Source organism: Drosophila montana, unplaced genomic scaffold (genome assembly GCF_035044405.1).
Source record: "Drosophila montana isolate Dmon_TW-CO22-7 unplaced genomic scaffold, ASM3504440v1 contig_893_1, whole genome shotgun sequence".
Lineage (NCBI taxonomy): Eukaryota > Metazoa > Arthropoda > Insecta > Diptera > Drosophilidae > Drosophila > Drosophila montana.
In genome coordinates this window covers 33851-58369 of record NW_026999179.1, presented here as the reverse complement: position 1 = coordinate 58369, position 24519 = coordinate 33851, and the positions used below count along the sequence as shown (strand labels likewise).

General features: G+C 38.1%; 1 protein-coding gene across 1 annotated transcript in view; it reads left to right on the top strand.

The window, feature by feature from the left end:
- LOC135440149 (uncharacterized) overlaps positions 1 to 19012 on the top strand; it is a 110264-nt gene extending 91252 nt beyond the window's left edge. The window contains exon 5 of the mRNA XM_064699182.1: positions 18884 to 19012. Coding sequence (XP_064555252.1) covers positions 18884 to 19012 — 129 coding nt within the window. The remainder of the gene's footprint in view (positions 1 to 18883) is intronic.
- The last annotated feature ends 5507 nt before the right edge of the window (positions 19013 to 24519 follow it).

The following is a 24519-nucleotide window of genomic DNA, read 5'->3' as shown; positions in this document are numbered from 1 at the left end:
AAAAAATAGGATTTCGATATCGATTTTTATCGATTACATGATACCGGGGCAACTTATCGAATATCGGAAAAGAACTCGATTTCCGAGGGCACTAGGTGGACCTGCAGCTAAAATTTCACGTATCCTGCTCTTATAGGTTCTGAGATCCTTGCGTTCATACATACGGACGGACCGACTGACAGACAGCCGGACATGGCTAGATCGACTCGGCTATTGATGCTGATCAAGAATATATATACTTTATGGGGTCGGAGATGCTTCCTTCTGCCTTTTACATACATTTGCACAAATACATTATACCCTTTATACCCATTTTCAATCGGTTCAGTGTATAAAAAACGAATTAAAATAGCAGCACAGAAAACAATACAATTGCAATTGCAGTGCTGTTGATAGAATTCAAAGAAGACGCGTATACAGAAAATCTTGGAATTTGCGCTTGTTACATTAAACCCCTTTTACCCATTTTCAATCGGTTATGGGTATAAAAAAAAAACAATAAAAGAGTTAAAAGAAATGATATAGCTGGCCGGACGGGCAAATAAAACACCTCCATCGGTCGGTGATGCTGTTAGAAAATTGTGTATTTTAACTACGCGTTTAGTATTTTCTTGTATAATTCTCATTTTATATGTATAATGTATTGAATATTTTGGAAGACACTCGTCTTGTCGACCAATAATAAATAAATAAATAAACAACAAGAGGTTATAGTCGGGAGCTCCCGACTAGGGGATACCCTGAACCCTCTTATTCCAATCCCAAATGCAGCTCGCACTACGCGCTCGTTTGCATTAGTAGTAATAAAGATAAATTTAAAAAAAAAAAATCCCCTGGCAGGCTTCGAACTCGCAATTTATCGGATTACTTGCTGCCGCCTCTACTCAACAGGTACACCAGGGAACAAAAATAAATTAGTCTCCTCGAAAGGGTTCGAACTCGCAAAAGACCGCACTACTTACCGCCGCCTCTACTCAACAGCCACACCAATAATTATGTTTTGATGAGAAAACAAGTAAGAGGTTCTAGTCGGGAGCTCCCGACTAGGGGATACCCTGAACCCTCTTATTCCAACACCAAATGCAGCTCGCGCTTCGTGCTTGTTCGCTTTAGTAGTGATAAAGATAAATTAAAAAAAAAAGTTCCCTTGGCACGGTTCGAACCGCATTAATTGCTGCCGCCTCTACTCAACAGCCATACCAGCCAAAAAAAAAGTTCCCTTGGCAGAGTTTGAACTCGCAACTGACCGCACTACTTGCCGCCGCCTCTACTCAACAGCCCCAGCACTAACTGACTCTTTATGAGAAAAAAAAAAAGAAAACAATACAATCGCAATTGCAATGCTGTTGTTAGAATTCAAAAGCAGACGCGTATGAATGTGTGTGTGTATATGTATACAGAAATTCTTAGTACTAGCGCTTGTAGCCGCTGATAGGAGAAAAGTCCAAACACGTTTTCTTAAATAATAGTGTTTCTTAACCGATCTTAATGAAATTTCTACAGTACATCTTATTGTACTATAGAATATTCGTGTATAATCAAAAAGTCAATTGCATTTAAATTGTGGCTTATATTTGTGGGCAGCATAAATTGGTGTTTTTACTTGATTTTTAGCTATGAGGAAGTAGCGGGGAGGTGGTGGTAGCTATAAAATGAAAGATACTTGATATATATATATACTATTCTAGAAGCTACATATCAAGTTTGGTGACTCTATCTCTTATTATTTTCCTAAGTTAAGATTACGTGATACCGGGGCAAGTTATTGAATATCGGAAACAAACTCGATCTGCGCGGGCACTAGAAGGACCTACAGTTAAAATTTCAAGTCTCTGGCTCTTATAGGTTCGAAGATCCTTGAGTTCATACATACTTACGGGCAGACGGACAGACGGACAGACGGACGGACGGACGGACTGACGGGCAGACGGACGGATGGGCAGACAGACGGACATGGCTAGATCGACTCGGCTATTGATGCTGATCAAGAATATATATACTTTATTGGGTCGGAGATGCTTCCTTCTGCCTGTTACATACATTTGCACAAATACATTATACCCCTTTTACCCATTTTAAATGGATTCAGGGTATAACAAGTAAGAGGTTCTAGTCGGGAGTTTCCGACTAGGGGATACCCTGAACCATCTTCTTCCAACACAAAATGCAGTTCGCTATACGCGCTCGTTTGCTTTAGTAGTAATAAAGAAAAATTTAAATAAAAAAAAAAAAAAAAATTGTTCCCTTAGACGGGCTCGAACTCGCAACTAACCGCACCACTTACCGCCGCCTCTATTCAAAAGCCACACCAAAAATTAAGTCTTTGTGAGAAAAAAATGAATTAAAATAGCGGCACAGAAAACAATACAATCGCTGATGCAGTGATGTGTATGTGGACATGTATACTGAAATTCTTGGTATTTGCGCTACCCGATGCTAACACGTGCGAATATAACTTTTGTGTTTCTTTACCGATCTTAATGAAATTTTCGACAGTACATCTTATTGAAGAATAGATTATAGAATATTTCTGTGTTCTGAAAAAGTCATTTGCATATAAATTGTGGCTTAAATTGATGGGCAATACAAGTTGGATAATTTACTTGATTTATAGCTTTAGGGTAGTAGGTTTCAATATTGATTTTTATCGATTACTTGGAAACGGGACAGGTTATCGAATATCGGAAAAAAAAACTCGATCTGCACGGGCAGTAGGAGGACCTACAGCTAAAATTTTAAGTCTCCAGCTCTTATAGGTTCTGAGATCCTTACGTTCATACAAACTGACAGACGGGCGGACAGACAGACGGACATGGCTAGATCGACTCGGCTGTTGATGCTGATCAAGAATATATATACTTTATGGGGTCGGAGATGCTTCCTTCTGCCTGTTACTTACATTTGCACAAAAACATTATATTCCTTTTAGCCATTTTCAGGGTATAAAAATGACGAGTTTGCTCAAAATATTTTGATTAACAAAAAAGTTTTTCATACAAGAACCTCATTTTCGACCGATCGTTCCTGTGTCAGCAATATGATTTTTTTTTTTAACTATCTAGGAAACTGTTTATTTTTATGTATTTTTTTTATTACTGGTGAAGCAAACGATCTCGTAATGCGAGCTGAATTTGGTGTTGGAAGAAGAGGATTCAGGGTATTCCCTAGTCGGGAGCTCCCGACTAGAGCCTCTTACTTGTTGTATATTAATTAATTAATGGTCGACAAAAACGAGTATCTTCCTTCATATTATTCAATACATTCATTATGAAAATTAAATGCTAAAAGCCTAGTAAGAATACCTAATTTTCTAATAGCGTCACCGACCGATGGAGGTGTTTTATTTGCCCGTCCGGCCAGCTATGCCTTTTTCACAGCTAATTTTGTCAGTGACGCTATTAGAGCCTACAGCTAAGAAGAAGGGTGTTAGTAGAGAAAATAGTGTTCTTAAGGAAAAATTAAAAATGTTCTTAAATTACTATTTATATTAGTTATAAATACTATACTTAGGAAAAAATAAGTTGTTAATAAAGTATAGAAATGTTTTCTAGATACATATATAGAGTGTTAAGTAGAAAGAATATAGAGAAAGTAAGGGAAATCACCGACCCGGTGGCGTAAAATTTATTGCCTTTCCGACAAGCTGTGCCCCTACTTATTGTTGGGAATTGTCAGTGAGTTCCCGTAGGTATCCTGAAAGCAACGATTTCATTAGGAAATTTAGGTGGAGAAACGGAATACAAACTATTGTAATTTTTACATATCACTCAAAAAGAATTGTGCTTAGCGTAATCTGTTGTGCACGTTGGCAGGAATAAGAGGGGCGGAACTGAGAATTGAAGACGCCCTAACAGAAAAGAAGAACAATCAACTTGTGTAGGAAGACAACACCGAGGATTGTCCTACGGTTGGTTGACGACGGAAGATCAAGAAGAAGAAGCTGGTGTAGGATGGCAACCGAAGATTGGGGTCCCAATTTAAACCTCGCAAGGAAAAAAGCAGAAATTGCTTCTGAACGGGTTCAATACGATCCTGGCTATTGTTATACTGCGGAGACCAGGTGCAAGAGCAGTATTTAAGGACTGGGCGGACAAGGGAGATGTTTAGGGGCTTGGTTATGAAAGGATCGTTAAACTATTTAGACCAACGTTAAATGAATCCAAATACACCTTTGGCCTTATTAACGATGGTATCTATATGATGATTGAAGCAGAGCTTAGAATCAAAAAGAACGCCTAGATCCTTAACTGTTAGTTTACGTTGCAATGGAGTATTGTCGTTTATATAATTGACAAGATTGGGTGTAGTACTATTGAAGGTCATAAACAATTTAGATTCATTTGATTGGCCGAACACCAAAGCTGCATAGCGTTCAAATCATTTTGTAAACGAGAATGATGTTGGGTTAGTTTCAAATCGTCCGCGTACATAACTACACGGGCATGTGATATAACCGAGGAGAGAAAATTAAAAAAAAAAAATAAAGAGTAAAGGTCCAATGACTACCTCGAGGAACACCAGAAGTAACGTGAACCTGTTTTGAGGTAGTCAGCCTCAGCATTACTCTTTGAGTCCTACCTTTTAAATAAGAACCAATACAAACCAAAAGAGACGGAGTGATACCTAATCGGTCAATTTTAAAAAGTAAAATATCATGGTGCACGCCATACTGAAGTCAGATTAAATAATATCAGTTTGCATTTTAGAAAGGAGAGCATCGTTTACCAAGGAAGTAAAATCTAGCAGATTGGTCGTGGTTGACTGATTCTTTATGAGTCCATGTTGAACAAGGGAGACAACTGATTTGCAGAAATGCTGCAAATTCGTAGTGATTATTTTTTCAAATAATTTAGGAATAGCGGACAGTCTTGCAATGCGCCTGAAATGTTGTCTATCAGACTTTCCACCTTGCTTGTGGACAGGAATGATATAAGATTCTTTCCAAAGAGATGAAAAGACAGAAGATTCAAGGGATAGATTAAAAAGCTTTAGCAATGAATGAAGACGGGAAGAACTTCAAACCTTGAGTAAATAACGAGAAATATTGTCAGGCCTAGGAGATTAAGAAGATTTTAAAGCACTTATAGCAAAAAGGAGAGAGGAATGGAAACTAATAGGAGCAGGTATAGCACCGGATGAAGTAATATTGTAGTATGAGCAACATCAATATTCAACATACCCAACCAATGTAAGGGAATTGCAAACAATAATACATGTAGTGACCCTTTGTTGCTATAACATAACACAACTCAAAGTACGTTCGAAATATGATCGTTCACTTATGAGTGGCCTGACCATAGCGTGGGATATGCAACGTCTGTATATTCTGCCACATACCATGCATTTGCCTTGCGTTATGTATATGTTCAATGTATATGCCTTAAGTATATGCATATATGTAAACGTACACTACATGCTCCCGCTCTGCCGCTGTACTCAGCGACAGAGACATTTATACAAAAACCTTATTATTAGATTTAAGCATAAATAATCCAAAGACAGTCAGTCGATGGAAACCCAGCATCGTCAGAAGACGTCTTTAATAAAAACCCTAAATCAATAAATGAGTGTTTTCAATTAACTCACAACAATATTGTAAGGGTAAGAATTATTATTATGACGGTGGAGTAAATTCTTTGGAAAAAGTTACCAAAGGGGCTAGCAGAATCAGAATCATTGTTAGCTTTATCCATCCCGAGAGAAAAAGTATTTGGCAAACTTGAAGATTTACGCTTCAAGTTTACAAAACTATAAAACTGTCTCGGATTTTGGACAAATTGCCTTTTGCAACGGAAAAGATAATTCTCAAAGCACTGTGAATTCAGAAGAAAAATTTCGACTTGGCTATGGAATATTTAGCCAACTCAATACTCGAACCAAACTATTAAACTTTGAAAATCTGGAAGTCAACCAGGGTGGCTTTGAAGAAGCAATTTAGCGAATTGAGTTAGGAATACAAAAATCAAAGAAAGAGTTCAAGGTGTTTTAAAAAAATTAATAGCAATATTCATATCAAGTTCTATTCAAATGATTAAAAATTGAACTGATTTGAAACAAGGAAACTTCTAGCGTGCAATCCATAAAGTCATGCTGTGCTGAGGGTACTTGATAATTTTCGGCAGTGAATAATGACCAAGAGATGTTCGGTAAATTAAAATCACTTAACACTATAAATAGGTCATTAACACGCACCTGCGTAGAAAATGACGTGTGGAAAAGACACCTTAACTGAGACAATCTCAGCGTCAGTAGGCGTAGTAAAACAGAAAGGTTTTGGCTGGAAAGTGGGTTTAACGGTACTTAATACCCCACCACCTCGAGTCGGCCGATCATTTCTATACAAAATAAAATTGTTGGATAAAACTTCAAAATCAGATATGGTTGAATTTACCCATGTTTCTGAAAATGCGTTTATATCCGAATCGAAGGAAGTGCTAGGAACAAAAAGATTTTTAAGCTTAAAAGTAATGATAATGAATGGAATCTAGGTCGGATGACGAAGATAGTTGTTTGCGGCAGGAAAGGTACCTTGTATCGAGGGGACCGGAAGAGTGACAGGGAAAAGCTGGTTTCGCTTGTTATACGCTGAACCCATTAAAAATGGGCAAACAGGGCTTAATGTATTTGTGCAAATGTATGTAACAGGCAGAAAGAAGCATCTCCGACCCCACAAAGTATATATATTCTTGATCAGCATCAATGGCCGAGTCGATCTAGCCATGTACTTCTGTCTGTCCGTCCGTCTGTCCGTATGTATTAACGCAAGGATCTCAGAACCTATAAGAGCTAGAGACTTGAAATTTTAGCTGTAGGTCCTCCTAGTCCCCGCGCAGATCCGATATTTGATAACTTGCCCCGTTTCTAAGTAATCAATAAAAATCGATATTGAAATCCTGTTTTTTGAGCAAGAGGGTTCAGGGTATCCCCTAGTCGGGAGCTCCCGACTAGAACCTCTTACTTGTTTTGCTTAAACTCGTGAACAATCATGTGAAGAGGCCAAAATTTAGGGTGACAAATGCTTGGGAAAAAACCATGAGAAACATTATTTTTGAATGCTGCTATATCACGAGGGGTGTCGAAATTCAATTTGGTAATGTAATCGCTAGCAGAAGATTTGCTTTCAATATAGGCTGCCAATGACTCAAAATTGGTGACAGTCGAAAGTCCAGACACAAAAACGTGCCTACGAGGGGCAACTACAGGCAAAGTAGGAGCTGATTAGGCTGCAGGTGGTGCCAAAGAGGCACCATGATTTCTTTTTTTTCACATAACACCTTTTCACCTGCACATTTAGCATGCATCATATTCTTACACAGCAATTAGCAAGTTGCGACTGTGAGGAATCTTCAGCTTGCTTGAACGTGCAAGGTTCCTTACAGCACGACATATTTTCTACTGGCGTATAAGTTTTGCAGAAGTTGCGAGAGGGCAGAGCGAAGCGGAAAACGATGCACAAAAATAGAGCAAGCAAACGCTCTAAAAATGTTCGTACACAATCAAATTGTTTGGACACAAGCACAAGCAGAAATATGCACCAACGAACACACGCACAAACAAGTGTTTGGGCTTGAACTCGCAACAAACCACACTACTTGCCACCGCCTCTACCCAACAGCCACACCAATAATTTACTCTCAATGAGAAAAAAAAGGGATTTTAATAGCAGCACAGAAAACAATACAATCGTAATTGCAATGCTTTTAATAGAATTCAATGAATTCGCGCATAAATATCTGTGTGTACATGTTTTCAGAAATTCTTGCAATTTGCGCTAGCTGTCCCAAACTCGTGGCCAGCCAAAACACATTTTCTTTTATAACATTTGTGTTTCTTACCCGATCATAATAAAATTTTCAACAGTAGATCTTATTGTTCTAAAGAATATTTGTATATTCTCAAAATGTCAATTGCATTTTAATCGTGGCTTAAATTGGTGGGCAGTACAAATTGGTTTGTTTACTTGATGCATAGCTATGAGGTAGTAGCGGGGAGATGGTGATAGCTATCAAATGAAAGATATTTGATATATATATACTATTCTAGAAGCTACATGGCTTATTATATATCAAACTTGCTCGCATTAATGTCGCACATCTCTGACAACTTATCTTGTCCAACAATTTTGCTTGACAGCATCGTCCACTATTATGAAGATGTCATCGACTGCTATCGGTTGGATTGGCGGTTGCACCTTTTCGGTACGCAGTCCGCTTGAATGACCTATAACAAAATGATGCGGGGTCAGGGATATATACTCAGAGGTCTGCAAGGGAACATAAATTACCGGCCTCGAGCTGAGCACGCCTTCATCAGCCAATTGTGCACGAAACATTTCCTCGTAGCCTACAGTGCAGCGGAATTTGCGACAATATTGCCTTTGTAGAGCAAACCATTCGTTCCCAAGTTCCGCCCATGTGGGGTGATCCAAGCGGAATAAAGACTTAGTAATATACCCCAGTATATATGAGCGGTGGAGAATGGGGCGATAATTGATCGATTGGCAGGTCACCCATCTCTGGTGGCTTCTGGCGGGCGCTTCATATGCGGAACGCTAGGCATGCATTGGAAACTTCTCTCGCCAAAGCTCGTAAGCCATAAACCCAGTACTTCTGACGCGAATAATTTACGACGATTTCGCTGTGCAGGAGATGTTACCTGCGGTGGTAAAATTCAACCATCAGATACGTGAATCGATGCCGTCTTGACAAAATTATCGAGCGCTTTATGCAGACTATATAGTTCATCCGTCCATTAATACGTTGAATTCCTGACTCATCTATATAAGAGGACCACTTGAACAGCATTCTTTAGCGATTGGTTAAGCGGCGCCCTGACTTAATGTATTTACTCTTCTTGTCATATCCGCATAACATGGCTTCCATTTGCTTCCTGCATTTAAGGAGCAGCGTGTTTTGCATATCCAGAACGCCGTCTAATCTGATCTTCTTAGGAATAGTCCATTTACTTCCTGCATTTAAGGAGCAGCGTGTTTTGCATATCCAGAACGCCGTCTAATCTGATCTTCTTAGGAATAGTCCGTGAGAAATCTAGAATCTAGAGGAATCTAGCTTGCTAAAGCGCTGCAGATCCGGCATGATACGTCTCCAGTAGGCCGTGTAGTTTGGTTGCTCTTCAGTAGGGTACAAAGTATTTATTGCACGGCCCATATCCGTGTGTGGCTACTGCTATTTCTATAGATACAAAAATGGTCAGCCATTGAACCACCTGGTTGAGCCATGAATTTGGGGCGTTTTGGTCCATTTCATTCCATCGTCAGCCAAGTTTTGAGCTGATAGGTCCCACTGCCAACTGTTCACATCTGATTCTTCTAGAATCTCTCCGACTCAATTGTCACCTAAGTATGCTTACCAATATTTTCTTTTGGATACATTTGGTCAACCTTACAGCTAAGACTCCAGCCATCAGTTCCTTACGAGGTATTGACATGGGCCTCGAAGGATTCTACTCTCATTTTCGAAGCTGTCAAGCTGCAATATACTTGGGCATCAAGTTCAACCACAAAAATACAATACAATACATTCTGGGTACGGCTCACTCACTTCCCACACCGTAGAATGCGGAGGGCTTTCAACTTTGAATCCCGATCCAGTCAGTGTCACAAACTGGCTTCGTTTTTGTTGTCTTCGTCTTGGTGGTCTTCGTCTTGGTTGTCTTCGTCTTATGTTCTGAAAGGCGATCTTGGCGCATATACCGCTTGCCTGACAAATGTTTCAAGAAAGGGTGACGGTCCATCTCGCCAGAGAAAGATCTGCGCCGCTTGGTCTTGTCAATGGATATGGTGAAGGGGCGCTCTCAAACCGTATAAGCACGATTGTGTGTCTGGACCGTTCAGGGAAAAGCCACTAGTTTTGGCGGTTGCTAAGGGTATTCTAATTGTGTCTCGAAATGTGTAACGCATAGAAGGAGAAATCTCCGACCCCTTAAAGTATATAAATTTGTGAACAATATTAACAGCAGAGTCGATATAGCCATGTCTGTCAGTCCGTCCGTCCCTCCGTCTGTCTGTTTCTATGCGAACTAGTCTCTCAATTTTAAAGCTATCGTCATAAAACTTTGCATACGTCCCTATTTCTGTTGCAAGTAGTACATATGTCAGAAACGGCTGCATCGGACCACTATATTATAAAGCTTCCATAGGAACGATCGGTCGAAAAGTAGGTTATTGTGTGAAAAACTTTTTTGTTTATCAAGATATCTTGACTAATTTTACTCTGCTTCTTATATATATGCAAAATCCTATCAACATCGGACTACTATATCATATAGCTGATATAAAAACGATCGGTCTAAAATGAAGTTGGTCATTGGTTGCAGGTCAATCCAATTCCAGCTCGTCTGCACGGGCTTGTTCATTTAGCGAACTTATTCCACTAAAACATACGTGCGCATATGTGATTTACTATACTGTGTGATTGGAATATATCAAATCATTGCCATATAAAGCAGCCAGTTGTTAAAGGCGGCCAAACTGCTAAAATCGTTTGATAATGGATGCCGACACCAGTCCAATTTCATTGGGCATTTTAATAACAAGCTCGTTTAGCAGCCCGGGATCGTGAAGCTATTTGTGAATACCAACAGACGTTTTCGCTGCGTATTAATTTTAGGCAGCTAAGTTCAGTCGGATAAGAATGTTCAAGTTGTCCGATTTTATCCATGGAACGGCCGTACAAAATTCGCTGTGCCTATATCATACGGCATGTAGCTGGAATTATTAAATTTTCTCGCACCGCATCCAGAGCTTTTCCTCTGACGCACTTCTGATGCCTGATAAGATTTTCCTTGTTGATAAATCCAAATCTCTCTTCTAGAGATTTGTTTTGACCATGCAGACTATGAAGCTGGTAGATCTTGAAAGAAACGTCTTTAGTTTCGTCAGTATCATCAGTCAATCAACGAATCAAAGAAGCTCTTTAGAAATGAGCTTGCAGATATTTTGAAACGAAACCGGGGCGTTCAGCGAAAAACTAAATTGTGACATATATCCAAGCAACTATAAAATAAAAGTTTTCGCTTTATAGCCTTATACACCTAGACTAATTAGTAGTAAGTCTTGTTAAATTTTTCTCCCATATATAACTAGCTTAAGCTGTCATATGGGGTAGTAGTGATCTTTTTAACAAGAAAATATATATACATTTTTAATAAAAAAACAAGTAAGGAGGCTCTAGTTGGGAGCTCCCGACTAGGGGATACCCTGAACCCTCTTCTTCCAACAGGCGATAGGTATAAAATGAAAGATACTTGATATATATATACTATTCTAGAAGCTACATGTTTGGTGACTCTAGCTCTTATTATTTACCAAAATTGCTCAAAAAACAAGATTTCGATATCGATTTTTATCGATTACTTGGAAACGGAGTAAGTTATCGAATATCGGAAACAAACTCGATCTGCGCGGGCACTAGGAGGGCCTACAGCTAAGTCTACCTACAGCTTAAGTCTCTAGCTCTTAAAGGTTCTGAGATCCTTGCTTTCATACATACGGACAGACGGACATGGATAGATCGACTCGGCTGTTGATGCTGATAAAGAATATATACACTTTATGGGGTCGGAGATGCTTCCTTCTGCCTGTTACATACATTTGCACAAATACATAATACCCTTTTTACCCATTTTCAAGGGGTTTAGGGTATAACAAAACAATAAAAAAAAACCTGGCCGTTAATCGTAATATCTCTTACCCGAAACAGAAAGTAGTAGGTACATGATTAGAATGATTAGAATTTATATGTCTTCGACCCATTGAAAATGGATAAAAAAGGTAAAAAAGGTATATATATGAGCACATGTATGTAATAAGTAGGTGGAAGCATCTACGATCTAAAGACAATGGATGTAGATTGGTGTCTGTTGTTATCAAAAGCACCTGCAATATCCAAATATCAAAAATTTGGAATAGTTTTTCCAACTTACCGACTAAATGATGGAAAACGATCTCGACCTACTAACAATATAGGCAATTAAAGTTGTGGTTAAATAGAATGGAGTCCTTCAGTCTACAGCAGATATGCAGATCCACCATGCGTTTTGCTGTATTTAAGAGAAAAAAAGTAGATAATGCCGACTTGGGAATACCCTGAATCCTTGTCTTCTAACACCAAATGCAGATCGCGATAAGAGCTCGTTTACTTAAGCTAGTTTGCTTAAAAAAAATGTCACTTTATAGCCCTTGAACCTGTAACAGACCGCAGCTGCTTGTACTTGACAGCCAGACCAACAACTATTTTTAAATGAAACAAAAACGAGAAAGAAGTGCTATCTTCGGCACACCGAAGATTTAATACCCTTGCAGACCCAACCTTTTCAAAATGCTTATAGTGCTTTGCCCGTATCTAAGAAGCACAGGGAAAATAGTTAATGCCGAGTATGGTTAAGATATCATGAAAAACAAAACAGGTTTCCGTACAACAACTTAATTTTCGACCGATCGTTTCTATGGCAGCTATATGATATAGTAGCCCGATGTGAATAAGATTTTGCATAAGTGGAGGGAGCATAGTAAAACTAATAAATGCCGAGTTTGGTCAAGATATCTTGAAAAACAAAAAAAAATTCCATACAACAGCATAATTTTCGACCGATCGTTCCTATGGCAGCTATATGATATAGTTGTCCGATCTTAATAGGATTTTGCATATATATGGGGAGCGTAGTAAAACTAATAAATACCGAGTTTGGTCAAGACATCTTGAAAAACATAAAAATTTTCCATACAAAAAGTTAATTTTCGACCGATCTTTCCTATGGCAGCTATATGATATAGTTGTCCGATCTTAATAGGATTTTGCATATATATGGGGAGCGTAGTAAAACTAATAAGAACCGAGTTTGGTCAAGATATCTTGAAAAACATAAAAATTTTCCAAACAAAAACTTAATTTTCGACCGATTGTTCCTATGGCAGCTATATGATATAGTTGCCCGATCTGAATAGAATTTTGCATATATATGGGGAGCTTAGTAAAACTAATAAGTACCGAGTTTGGTCAAGATATCTTGAAAAACATAAAAAATTTTCATACAAAAACTTAATTTTCGACCGATCGTTCCTATGGCAGCTATATGATATAGTTGTCCGGTCTTAATAGGATTTTGCATATATATGGGGAACGTAGTAAAACTAATAAATACCAAGTTTGGTCAAGATATCTTGAAAAACAGAAAATGTTTTTCATACAAGAAGCTACTTTTCGACCGATCGTTCCTATGGCAGCTATATGATATAGTGGTCCGATCCAGCTGGTTTTGACATATGAGCTGCGTGCAACAGAAAGAGGGACTTCTGCAAAGTTTCATAAAGATAGCTTTAAAACTGAGAGACTAGTTCGCATAGAAACAGACAGACGGACAGACGGACATGGCTATATCAACTCGGCTGTTGATACTGATCAAGAATATATATACTTTATGGGGTCGGAGATGTCTCCTTCTATGCGTTACACATTTCACGACAAAATTATAATACCCTCTGCAAGGGTATAAAAATAGTATCACATACACACAGAATACAATAAATCGCAATTACAATGCTTTTTTAGAATTCAATAAAATGCGCATGAATGTATGTGTGTACATATATACAGAAATTATTGCATTTTGGGCTAGCTGCCACAAACATAGATCTATAGATATATGTATGGAATATTCGTATATTCTCAAAAAGACAATTCCATAAAAATTGCGGCGTAAATTGGTAGTTACTTCCAATTGGTTTATTTACTTGATTTATAGTTATGGAGCGGGAGGAGCTAGTGGCAATAACTACAACATGAAAGATACTCGATAATATATATATGCTATTCAAAAAAAATTTGGTGGCTCTGAAAATCTACGAAACTTGCTCAAAATATAGGATTTTCATATGAATTTTAATAGATTGCTTGAAAACGGAGCTGGTTATCGTATATAGGAAACAAACTCGTACTGCGCAGGCACTACGTTCAAAATTTCAAGGTGGTTCTTAGATCGACGGGTTCATACATTCGATCAGACAGACAAACAGACGAACATCATTAGATCAACTCGTCTATTGATGCTGGTCTAGAATATATATACTTTATGGGGTCAGAGATACTTCCTTCCGCCTGTTACATACATTTGCACAAAGGCATTAACCCCATTTCTACCTATTTTCAATGGATTTAGGGTAACGCACTTATAACGTACTTTGCTAGCCCGAGAAAACTATAAATGAATGCTCAGCTAAGCTTTTCTTAATACCTGGGCGTCACCCTTGACAAGCGCCTCACTTTCGCCAGCCACATTAAAGGAGCTGTGCAACGCTGTCGAAATAAGCTGACCAAGTTAAATTGGCTCCTCAACCCCCGCAGCAAACTTTCCCTTCCAAGTAAACGGCTTGTTTATTTACAAACTGTGGCACCCATCTGGCGATATCCCATACAGATCTGGGGCTTGGCAACTCCATCCAACAGAAAAAGAGTTCAATCTCTCCAAAACAAAACTCTGCGCAGGATGGCAGGAGCCCCATTTTACGTGCGCAACAGCGTTCTACACAGAGACCTGAGGATCCCCTGGGTTGAAGAGCAAATAAGGACCCACTACGCTCCCTATGACAACCGGCTAGCCACGCACGCCAATAGGCTCGCCAGCAACCTTCGAGGTGCCCGTCCCATCAGAAGATTAAGGAGGAGAACATTTGCCCAACTCCACCAACAACGCCTACCCATCCGCAGGGCAACGCGGCAATAATATAGACAAGATAGATAATAGATACAGAAAATAGAATAACGAAACAACTTTTTAAATTGTAAAAATATGGCGAATTAACAAAAGACATCAAATGGTGCATAAGGCAAAAGAGTCCTTACAAACCACTAATTAAAAAAAAAAAAAAAAAATTCTAGTAACTACTTTCTGAGCGTTTTAATAATTACAGGCCTTTATTCTCTTTTAGTTATATATAAGGACAATAATTTTCTTTATACATATTACTGCTGGTATTAAAGCCGTCGACCATCTACCACCATCTTGATAAACATTAAAACTCAATCACAGGATATAAAGTAAGTTAGGCAAAAGGATGATTTGTTAGGTTAGTTCAGCAAGTGATCCTTTATTCAACCGGTCAATTAACGATTTTGTCAACGATCAGCAGTTTCATATATGTATATCTTTTGAACGGTAATGTGCCTGAGCCCCAACGAAAGCTTGCATCCGATTTAAAGAGGCCAATATAAAACAAAAAGATATAGCAAAAATGAAGCCCAGGACAGAGTATAAAAATATTCAATGGTTTAGGAATTATTTAATTTTTTACCATCAAAAAGAAAATATTGAGACATTTTGTCACTGAAACTGTCCAGAGTACAAAAAGGCTTAGAAGGATGGTTAAGTTCGTGCAATTAGCAAACATCCACCATCAAACATACTTAATTATGGTATGAAATCGTATACGCTGCAGCAGCATTATATTGCTGTGGACAGACACAATGCCAGCTCGCCCAACTGGACTTGCTGGCAAAGGGTTTGCATGGGCGAAATACAGTTGCAGCCATCTTAGAATACATTGCACAATACGCGCACGGCAAGTCTCCTGTGATGGTAGCCAGTGATTTCAACGAGTAGAATGGGAAGTAGCAGAAAGTCACCAAAGGAGCCATCCTGCTGGACCCGCACGCTCCAATGAATGTCTATCTGCTGAACAGCGGTTCGAAAAGCAGTCAATCATATACCTGGCGTCCACCAGCCCAGACATTGCTCGAGACGCCAAACGGCATGTATCAGATGCTTACACTCACAACGACCACTTTGCGGCTGAGAAGGAAACATCTCTCAATCTGGAAGCAGAGGCATGAGTAGAGTGCTCCAACACACTGGTTACAAGCTGGACATCATAGATCTGGAAAGACTCTTCCCTAGGGTAGAAGGACTTGAAGGACATAAAAGGCGATGACATCAGTTCCGCTGACGCGAAAACTGAAACTGTCACCTAGGCATGTAATAAACACTGCCAAAGTTTTTAAGTATGGAAACTCGCGTGGAAACTCGTGCTTGGTGCAACGAGAAGATTGCCAAAGTGCGTAAAGACTGCCGCGCAGCAAGGCGGAAGAGCCAACGGTATAGATCGTTAAATAATTTTGATCTCCACTAATTTAGAGCTAAGCGGAAAACACTCAAGGTAGCTTTCAGAATTAGCAAAACTCGGTACTTGCAAGAGCTTTGTGACGCTGCTGACGCGAAGCCTTTCAGACTTCCCCATAAACTAGTCATGGAAAGGCTTTTCAGGCAGCCAATGCCAACAGTCCTAGCCATGATTGCTATGCTCAAGTCCGACAAATCTCCTTGACCAGACGGCGTCCTGAATGGCGTCATGAAGGCTGTTATCGCTGCACACCCGAGAAGATTCGTGGATATGTATAACCATGCACATGAAAGCTTGTGCTTGGCTTATTCCAAAGTCTGGCAAAGTATTTGTAGATGACTTCTATTATAACCCGTTGTGTATGCTTTATATTATAATTGATATGTATCCTCCTAGAAATGAAGCTTGTTGAAGTGCATGGGCAGTCTGAACGCCAAAATGGCTTTAGAAAACATACTATCATCACGCATGTAATCAACGCAATTCAGGGCGCAAGGTGGGCAAGTGGCACCATGCAGTACTGCCTAGTCTGTACATTGGCTGTCAGGAACGCCTATAATGCTGCCAACTGGACGAAATTCCTAAAAGTACTTACGGTCAGACACATCTCGAGCATCTCCAGCTTGTAAAGATAGCTTCTAAGAGAGAGTGCTCCTTTATGACACTAAGAATAGCCAGCGACAATATATGGTTGCCGGAAGCGTTCTCTAAGGCTCATGTACAACAGAGTACTGTGGAGTACGGTTACAACAGCCGAATGACGGCAAGCAACATAGGCCCAAAGCGAAAGAGCAGAATGCCAATTGCTGGTTCCGAATTCCTATACTGATCTATCACATTAACTCCCGCAATGAATGATGCTGCAAATGATGCAAGACGGCATAAGTGTAGCCACTTGGTCCCGTACGGAATCGGAAGTCACGGCCTTTTGTGGCAGGCATGGTCCCACTCGGCTTGCATGCGGCTGAAAGGCAAACAGAGGAAACCACCAATAGTCAACTAAGGTACAATACCACCGACCAAAAGGAAGCTATTTGTGATGCGAGAACAAATGGCAGATCTATTTACAGCCTAATCCCGAACTTGAAGCACTGGCTACTCCGGCGAAAAATTTAGACTGGTTAAAATATTAGGATCACCCCTTTTGTGAGCACTGTGGGCACAATGTGCTTAAGGGCGCGAGAACACTAAGAGTAAGATGCCGTTTTATCATACAAAGCATATAGCTCTCTAACTCTTGCTCTTAGAGCAATTGAGTGAGCTATAGATCCAAACAAAAACTAAATCGATGTAGGTCTTACGTACAGAAAATAAAGGCCCAACTTTTTCCCTAGCTGTTTCATGTATGAAGGTTTTTTTCATTTTCGAGCAACAATTTATATGGTAGCTATATATTTGCGTGTTCTGATTTGTGTTAAAGTTCGCCAGATGTCGTTGATTTTATTCAAATAAAAAATATAGTCTAGAAGCGGATTATTTGCTGGTGAAATCGTTTTCCGTGTTCGTCGCTGAATTCACCTAGATGGGCTTGATAGAAGTTCAAATAAAATGATTTTTGAGTGCATTTTTTGAGAACGTTAAAGCCATTCTATAATGGTTTCAACGTAAGACGGATCCCTTGGAAGTCTATTGTCCCTCTCGGTGGCAAAGGCAAATTGTCACCAAACTATTGCGAATTTATCAGTTGCCAAATCTGAAAACAGTTTAAAATATGATAAATTGTAGTGAAAAATTCGTCGCTTACATCCAGCGCCTGAAAACGTTTTTTAGACCGGTCTAAGTTTAATGTGCAAATACTATGAGATGTTCTCCATATTCCCTGCGGCATTGTTTAAAATGTTGTGCTCTCCCACTCTATGAGTACTTCACCTTTCCCAAAACGGCGTTAGGTAATGCATATGGAAAGCTCGGCTATCCTAGAGGCAGAGAAGGCAACATTACTTGGTGTAATAGAGTTGCAATCAACACAGTAGCGCTACAACTTTAAGGTTGCAGCGGTCCTTCTTTTGATTGGGGTACAGCGAGAGTAAGACCAATGCCACACTTTTTGTTATAAATATATCGCATATTTTTGCCTATTCCCATTTTCGCAAAAGAACAAAAGTAACATTTTGCCGGGTAATTTTGTATAGGCGTATGTTATCTGTAATGATTTTAGTCACTTTTATCAGTTACTGCTACTTTCAGCTTAACCATTATTTAATTTCATTCATTCTAGTGCCCGCGCAGTAAGAGTTAGTTGCCGATAGCCGGTAGCGGTCGTTAAAATCGATATCGAAATCTTGTCTTATGAAAAATTATACCATCTATATAGAATCTCGCAAAATCAAAAAAGAGATCAATTGAAACTACCCACCAATTTAAGCCACAATTTAATGAAGACTTTTTGACAATATACGAATATTTCCTTCAAAAGGTTGAAGGTAGTTGCGAGTTCGACACCGACACAACCAATTTTCAAAAATTAAATTTTTAAAATATTATATAGAACAAGTAAGAGGCTCTAGTCGGGAGATCTCGACTAGGGACTATCCTGAACCCTCTTCTACCAACACCAAATTCAGTTCGCGCTACGCGCTCGTTTGCTTCAGCAGTAATAAAAAATATTATAAAAAAAACTGTTTACTCGATAGGTCTCGAACTCGTAGCAGACCACACTATTTGCAAACGCCTCTACTCAACAGCCACACCAGCAAAAAAAAAAAAAAACGGACTCTCGACTAATGAATTTTTTTCTTTATATACTTTTAGCTTCAAGTTGAACAGTCACGCCGAGGTTTTTGGGAAAGCTCTGTTTTATATAATGTTTCAAGTTTGCAGGCCATGTATCCAGTTGTAAGTAACCGTTTCAACAAATTCTTTTTTAAAATAAGTATATAAGATGTACCCTGAATGACAAATGGATATTTTGAACAGGAAATTTCTTTATTTCGGAAGTTATTCAAAGATTCCATGTTATCAGATTTTGACATGAAATATTTTTACTGTCAAATTACATAAAATATGGTTAGCAAAATGAGAGCAGTAAAAAAAAGAGCGTGTATGCATGAATACACAACAATATTTTATTGGTAAAGCAGTTTCATCTCTATGTAATTTTTTGAACTTTTTTATTTCCATTTTGATTCGTATATTATCTCTTTTTTTATTGTACCTCATACGGTCCTAAGTAAACCTATCCCCACTTTCATTTCTATGCAAACTAAATCTGCTCTTTCTAGCATAAAATCCTTATCATAATCACCTCTCTTTCTAGCTTATAATCCTTATTACAATCACTAACCATACAGTGCATATATATACCAAACAGCCGAATAATCGAAACACGATAAATCGCAACGAGGAAACCCCAAATGAGCCTGCGACCATTTTGTTATGCCCTGGGAGAGTAAGACTGCTGAGAGTGGCAGCCGAACGCCGGCCTCGAAAGCCGGCTCAGCGCACAACGTCGCTGCGGCTGATGCTTTTCTTAATATACATATGTATGTTAGTTTTTAATTCCAAAAACATATGTGTGAATGCATGTGTAGAGTGTGCCTCGCTCTCACTCATTGCTTTGCGCAATTGTGTGCATCTCTTTCTGCCTGCATAGCTTCTCAAAAAACCCCGAGATCTATAAACCTAAATACGTTTGTATTGTGTGGATATGCGCACACGTAGATCACGGCATCGCGAGCCATAGATTTGTTCTTCATTTGTGTGCCTGTGGTAGCAAAAGGCACACACATTTAAATGCTCTATCGTGAATTTCCTCGTCCAGTCAAGCATAATGAGAAGAATCTGATCTATTTTTATTTAAAAAAAACTTTTTTATTAATATATGCTTCAAATAAAAAAAAACTGAGTCGTATTTCTGCAAGGGTAATGAAAATGTTCAATTTTTGCGACCTGCTACTTGTGCACACGCACAATCTTTCGAGTGACTAGTTGTGTGATATTATTAAAGGGTTTGGCTGGTTCATGTGCAAAATTACTATTTTCCATGCTTGTTGCTGGTAAGGGTACCTGAACGTTGACATGTATTCATGATAGCTTTTTGCTCCTACCAAACCCCACAGACACTTTTTTATATGGATGGAAGCATTTATGCGTTTGTGTGCCTGTTAGTTGACTGCCTGTTCGATGCAAATTTGACAAGATTTGAAGTTTTTCGAATTTCTGAATCTCCAGCCCTACACAAACCCACACAAATTTGTGCGAATGAACCGATCAAGGGTTCGTCGTGACACTGAGATATTTTTTTTAATGTGTGCGTAAATTTGGGCGACGTACACGGTCTTTGGCATACCTGTAGTGGGATTGCGGCCACAAAAGGCACAATGTGTGAACAGTCAATGAAAACAGGTGAACCGCACTACCGCTCGTTTGCACTTAGATTAATTCCTGTTGTGTTCATTCATCAATACATTTATGTCATGTGTGTTTTGGCTTAATTTAACCCAACTTCAGTGAAAAATATTCCAGAATATCTCTAGTATCTGCTGTTACACTTTTGTTTTGTATTGTTACTTAATATTTGGTATAATAGAAAATTTGTAATTGCGTACTCAATTGCGTTTTCCGTTCACGGATGTTTTTGAAATTTGTGGCCGATATTATTCTTGTCAATCGTGGTCACCTTTTGAAGCAGTGCTAATCGTTGACTTTTTAAAGTACTTTTACCCAATTTGTATACCCTGATCCCATTGAAAATGTCTTAAAAGAACGACCACATTAATTGTATATATTCTTAACCAGCATCAATAGTCGAGTCGAACTAGTCATGTTAGTCTGTCCGTCTGTCTGCCCGTCCTTCAGTCCGTCCGCCCATATGTATGATCGCCTCGATCTCAGAACTTATAAGAGCTGGAGACTTGAAATAAACATAAGTCCTCCTATTAAACAACTCGACATTCGATAAAAATCGATATCGAAATACTGTTATTGACCAAATCATAGCTTCTATATATATATACAGATCAATTATCTAGCTAGGTGGCCTTTACAAATTTATGATGCTATATACCCCAGCTTCTGCATCAAGCCCTTGAAAGACCGGACCTAAGGTCTAACTTTCCATTGGAGTATAAAACATAAGCTACGAGTCGTGAGATAACTTGTTTTCCATGCTTCAGTAAATACTTATTCATATCAAACTTAATTTGCACGAATTGTTGCTACTAACTTCATAGACTAGGGCGTTAAATTTGTACTCTTCCAAATTTTATACAAGTTAGTTTGGATGTTGGATCTTTCATTGAAAAGAGGTATGTTAATGGATATGATCTGTGCAATGCTTTTCATAGACATATGTTCTGAAATGCTGTAGCAGAGTTATTACTTTCTCCCTGAGTGTAAATTCTTGAGGCGTACTGCTCCACATGCATTACCAGCATTAGTGATTTTGCTAAATTCTTTGCTGAAGTCAGGGTATTTCACTAAAGTAGGTTTCCTTACTGCCCTTTAAGAAAACTGTATCATTGCAAATATGTAATAGTTGCAAAATGGTACGAATCTACCTGCGGTATCGGCGTCTTTAGGTGTTGGTTAATTTTCAAAAACGTCGTTTTTTTATCGGGCAAAATGCTTATGCTAGTCTGTTTATAGCCGAGAGAATGAATTTTGAAGCAATCCGATGACTACTACGTCATCAATATAGATAAATGCTTGAGATGGTTTTAGACCAGAAAATGAAACTTTCATCATTCGCATGAACAAGTTGGTGGCTACTTTTAAGTGAGACTTTGCTTGAAAAATTTAAGTTATTATTCTTAATTTCCTGGAATTCGGACAATCATGGCACGAAATATATTTGGCTCGACCAAACTGATCAAGAACTTCTTCTATTCTTGGAAATAGAACCTGTCCGCTAATAAATTTTTGTTTTTGGAAATTAGACTTAAATGATTCTACTATTCCATCCTTAATTAGTTTTTTGACGTGTATTTCTATATTGTTTTTTTTTTTTATATACTAGCGATTTATGGCTCTATCTCAGCTTTTGTTTGCAAAAATTTGTCCGGAAGTTGGCTCTGATTCTAATCAAAATATGTTATTGATTTCTGTGCATAGTTTTTTAAATTTTGGTTTGAATAGAGGAGAAAAGTTTAATTTTTATATGATTTCTTTTTTTTTAATATTGGAAAGGTCGCCATTTCCATTTTATAATTATTTGATTGGCTGGCTCGAGGTCCGGGGCTTTTTTATTCAAGACAAAATGAAAACGCAATTTTGTTTAAATATTTCCAATATATTTCGGCAGCACTTCGGCAACCGTCTTTAGGGCACTAACACAAAAACAAAAAACAATTAACATTAAGATACATTAAATAAAATTAAGCAATTATTTAAAAAATTTAAAAAACATACATTGTCTGCGCTCTTTGACGTGGAGGTTGAAACTATATGGCAGTTCAATAGATGTCTGTATAAGTGAGCGCAGTTTTCGGTGTTCGTTTCATAGTTTAGTCGTCTGTTGTTTGGTGTGTTTATTATGTGTAACATTTATAATGTATGACTCTTGTTATAGTGTTGTTCTTGTTGTAAAATTGTTGTCGCATCGAAATTTGGTGTGTGGTTTCTATTCATACAGTGGGTCATAAGTGCTGTTTTTTGTAAATTATTTTGATGTCCTAATTTGAAGTCCGATTTGTGTTGAGTTATTCTTGTTTTTAGCTTTTATTTTGTTGTGCCGATGTACACGTTGTTGCAAATATTGTTGTTGTCCCCGACACATGGCCTTTTTGTAAATGCCGTTACTTTTGTTTAACATTGGTATTTTCGCCTTAGTATTATTAAAGAATTTTTTTAATGTATTTGTGGGCTACTTTTATTTCTTGTCTGTTATAGCAGTCTGAGTTTGTGAGCCGTTCCGATAATCGTTGTACGTTGGAGATTTGTGTATGTATTTTTGTCGATTCTGTTGTCTTTCGTGTTCTTATGTGTGGTCTCTTAAATAATTTTCTAATTTTATTCTTCGGGAAGTCATTTATGGTTAATAGTTTTTAATTTGGTGTTGAATTTTTGTATGGTATATAGCGTCCGATATGTTTGTCATTCTTCTCATACAGCTTAGTGCTGTATTTATAATCACACTTTTTGGGTGGTCAGAGTTCAAGTTCATTATTCGTCTAGAGGCTATGGGTTTCATATACCACTTAATTTTGAGTGAGTTGTCCACTCTTGTTCTAGTCCCACTGTCAATTTGATGTGTTTGTGAAACGAATTTAATTCTTATAGATTGTTTTGTACTTCTGTTTCGTCCGTTACAGCAAAAAGGTAATCTACATATTATGTCAGAAGTTTTGGTTTTGTTGCCAATTTATCAGTAATATTGTCCAACATATCGATTATTATATCCGCTATTACTGGATTGAATGTATATTTGTATGTATATTTTGTCGAAATATTTAAAATACCTGTTCTCTTGAATACAGAATTTAACTATATCCATAAAAAATTGTTTAGGTATAGTTGTGTGTTCCTCCAATTTGGTCCACTTTCGTCTTTTTTTTCCAGTACCAACTCTATTAATAGAATACTATGTCAAAAAATACTATGTCCCTGATAGTGACGTTGTTGACTCTATCTTTGAACTCTAACGAATTCTTAATGTTGTATTTAGAGTCCATTGTCAAGTTTCTTAATATTTTTTTTATAATATATTTGGATAGTAGATATGATGGGGAATCAATAGAGTAGTGAATTTTCGGTAGTCCATATATTAGTAGGTAGTAGGTAGTAATCATCTAATTTCTTTCGTCCTTTGAAATAAGTCCAATCTTTAATAATTGTGTAATGAGGCAATTATTCTTTGTCTATAATCTTGATGTCGGATCCTGTCTTAGTGTTCTATACGCGCATAAGTCATCTAAAATATTTGTCATTTTATATTTGTAATCGTCGATATCCATTGCTTCTGTTGTTTTGCCCTTGTCTGAAGTTAAAATTTTGATATTGTTATTTTCTAGTAAGAATTTACGTGTCTGTTCCACTGTGTCCAGTATTGCTCGATCCCTTGTGCTTTGGTTGTTCTTCGTTTTGTATTCTTTAACTAATACAGAGAATTTAGTGTGTGCCGACTCAAGTAACGTTTCTACGTTAGGCGGGAATGCTGTTTTCGGTTTGCTTACAAACCATTCTCTTTGAGTGTTGTTGTTATTTTGTTTTCTATGTTCTTCTCGCTCTCAAAAAACGCGTTGGAGTCATCTGTGATCATCAGATGTTCTATGTTTGTTTTCGCTATTTCCATACGTTTGGCTTTTTTTTGTAATAAACTGTGTTTGCGTTTTATAAGAAATTTTAATATTTTGTTATGGAAAAAGTGTGCGTGTCTAGTTAATACCTTAGTTATGTCAGGGTGGATTTTGTTGTCCGTAGTCAGTATGGGCAATTGTTTTGTCAAGTTC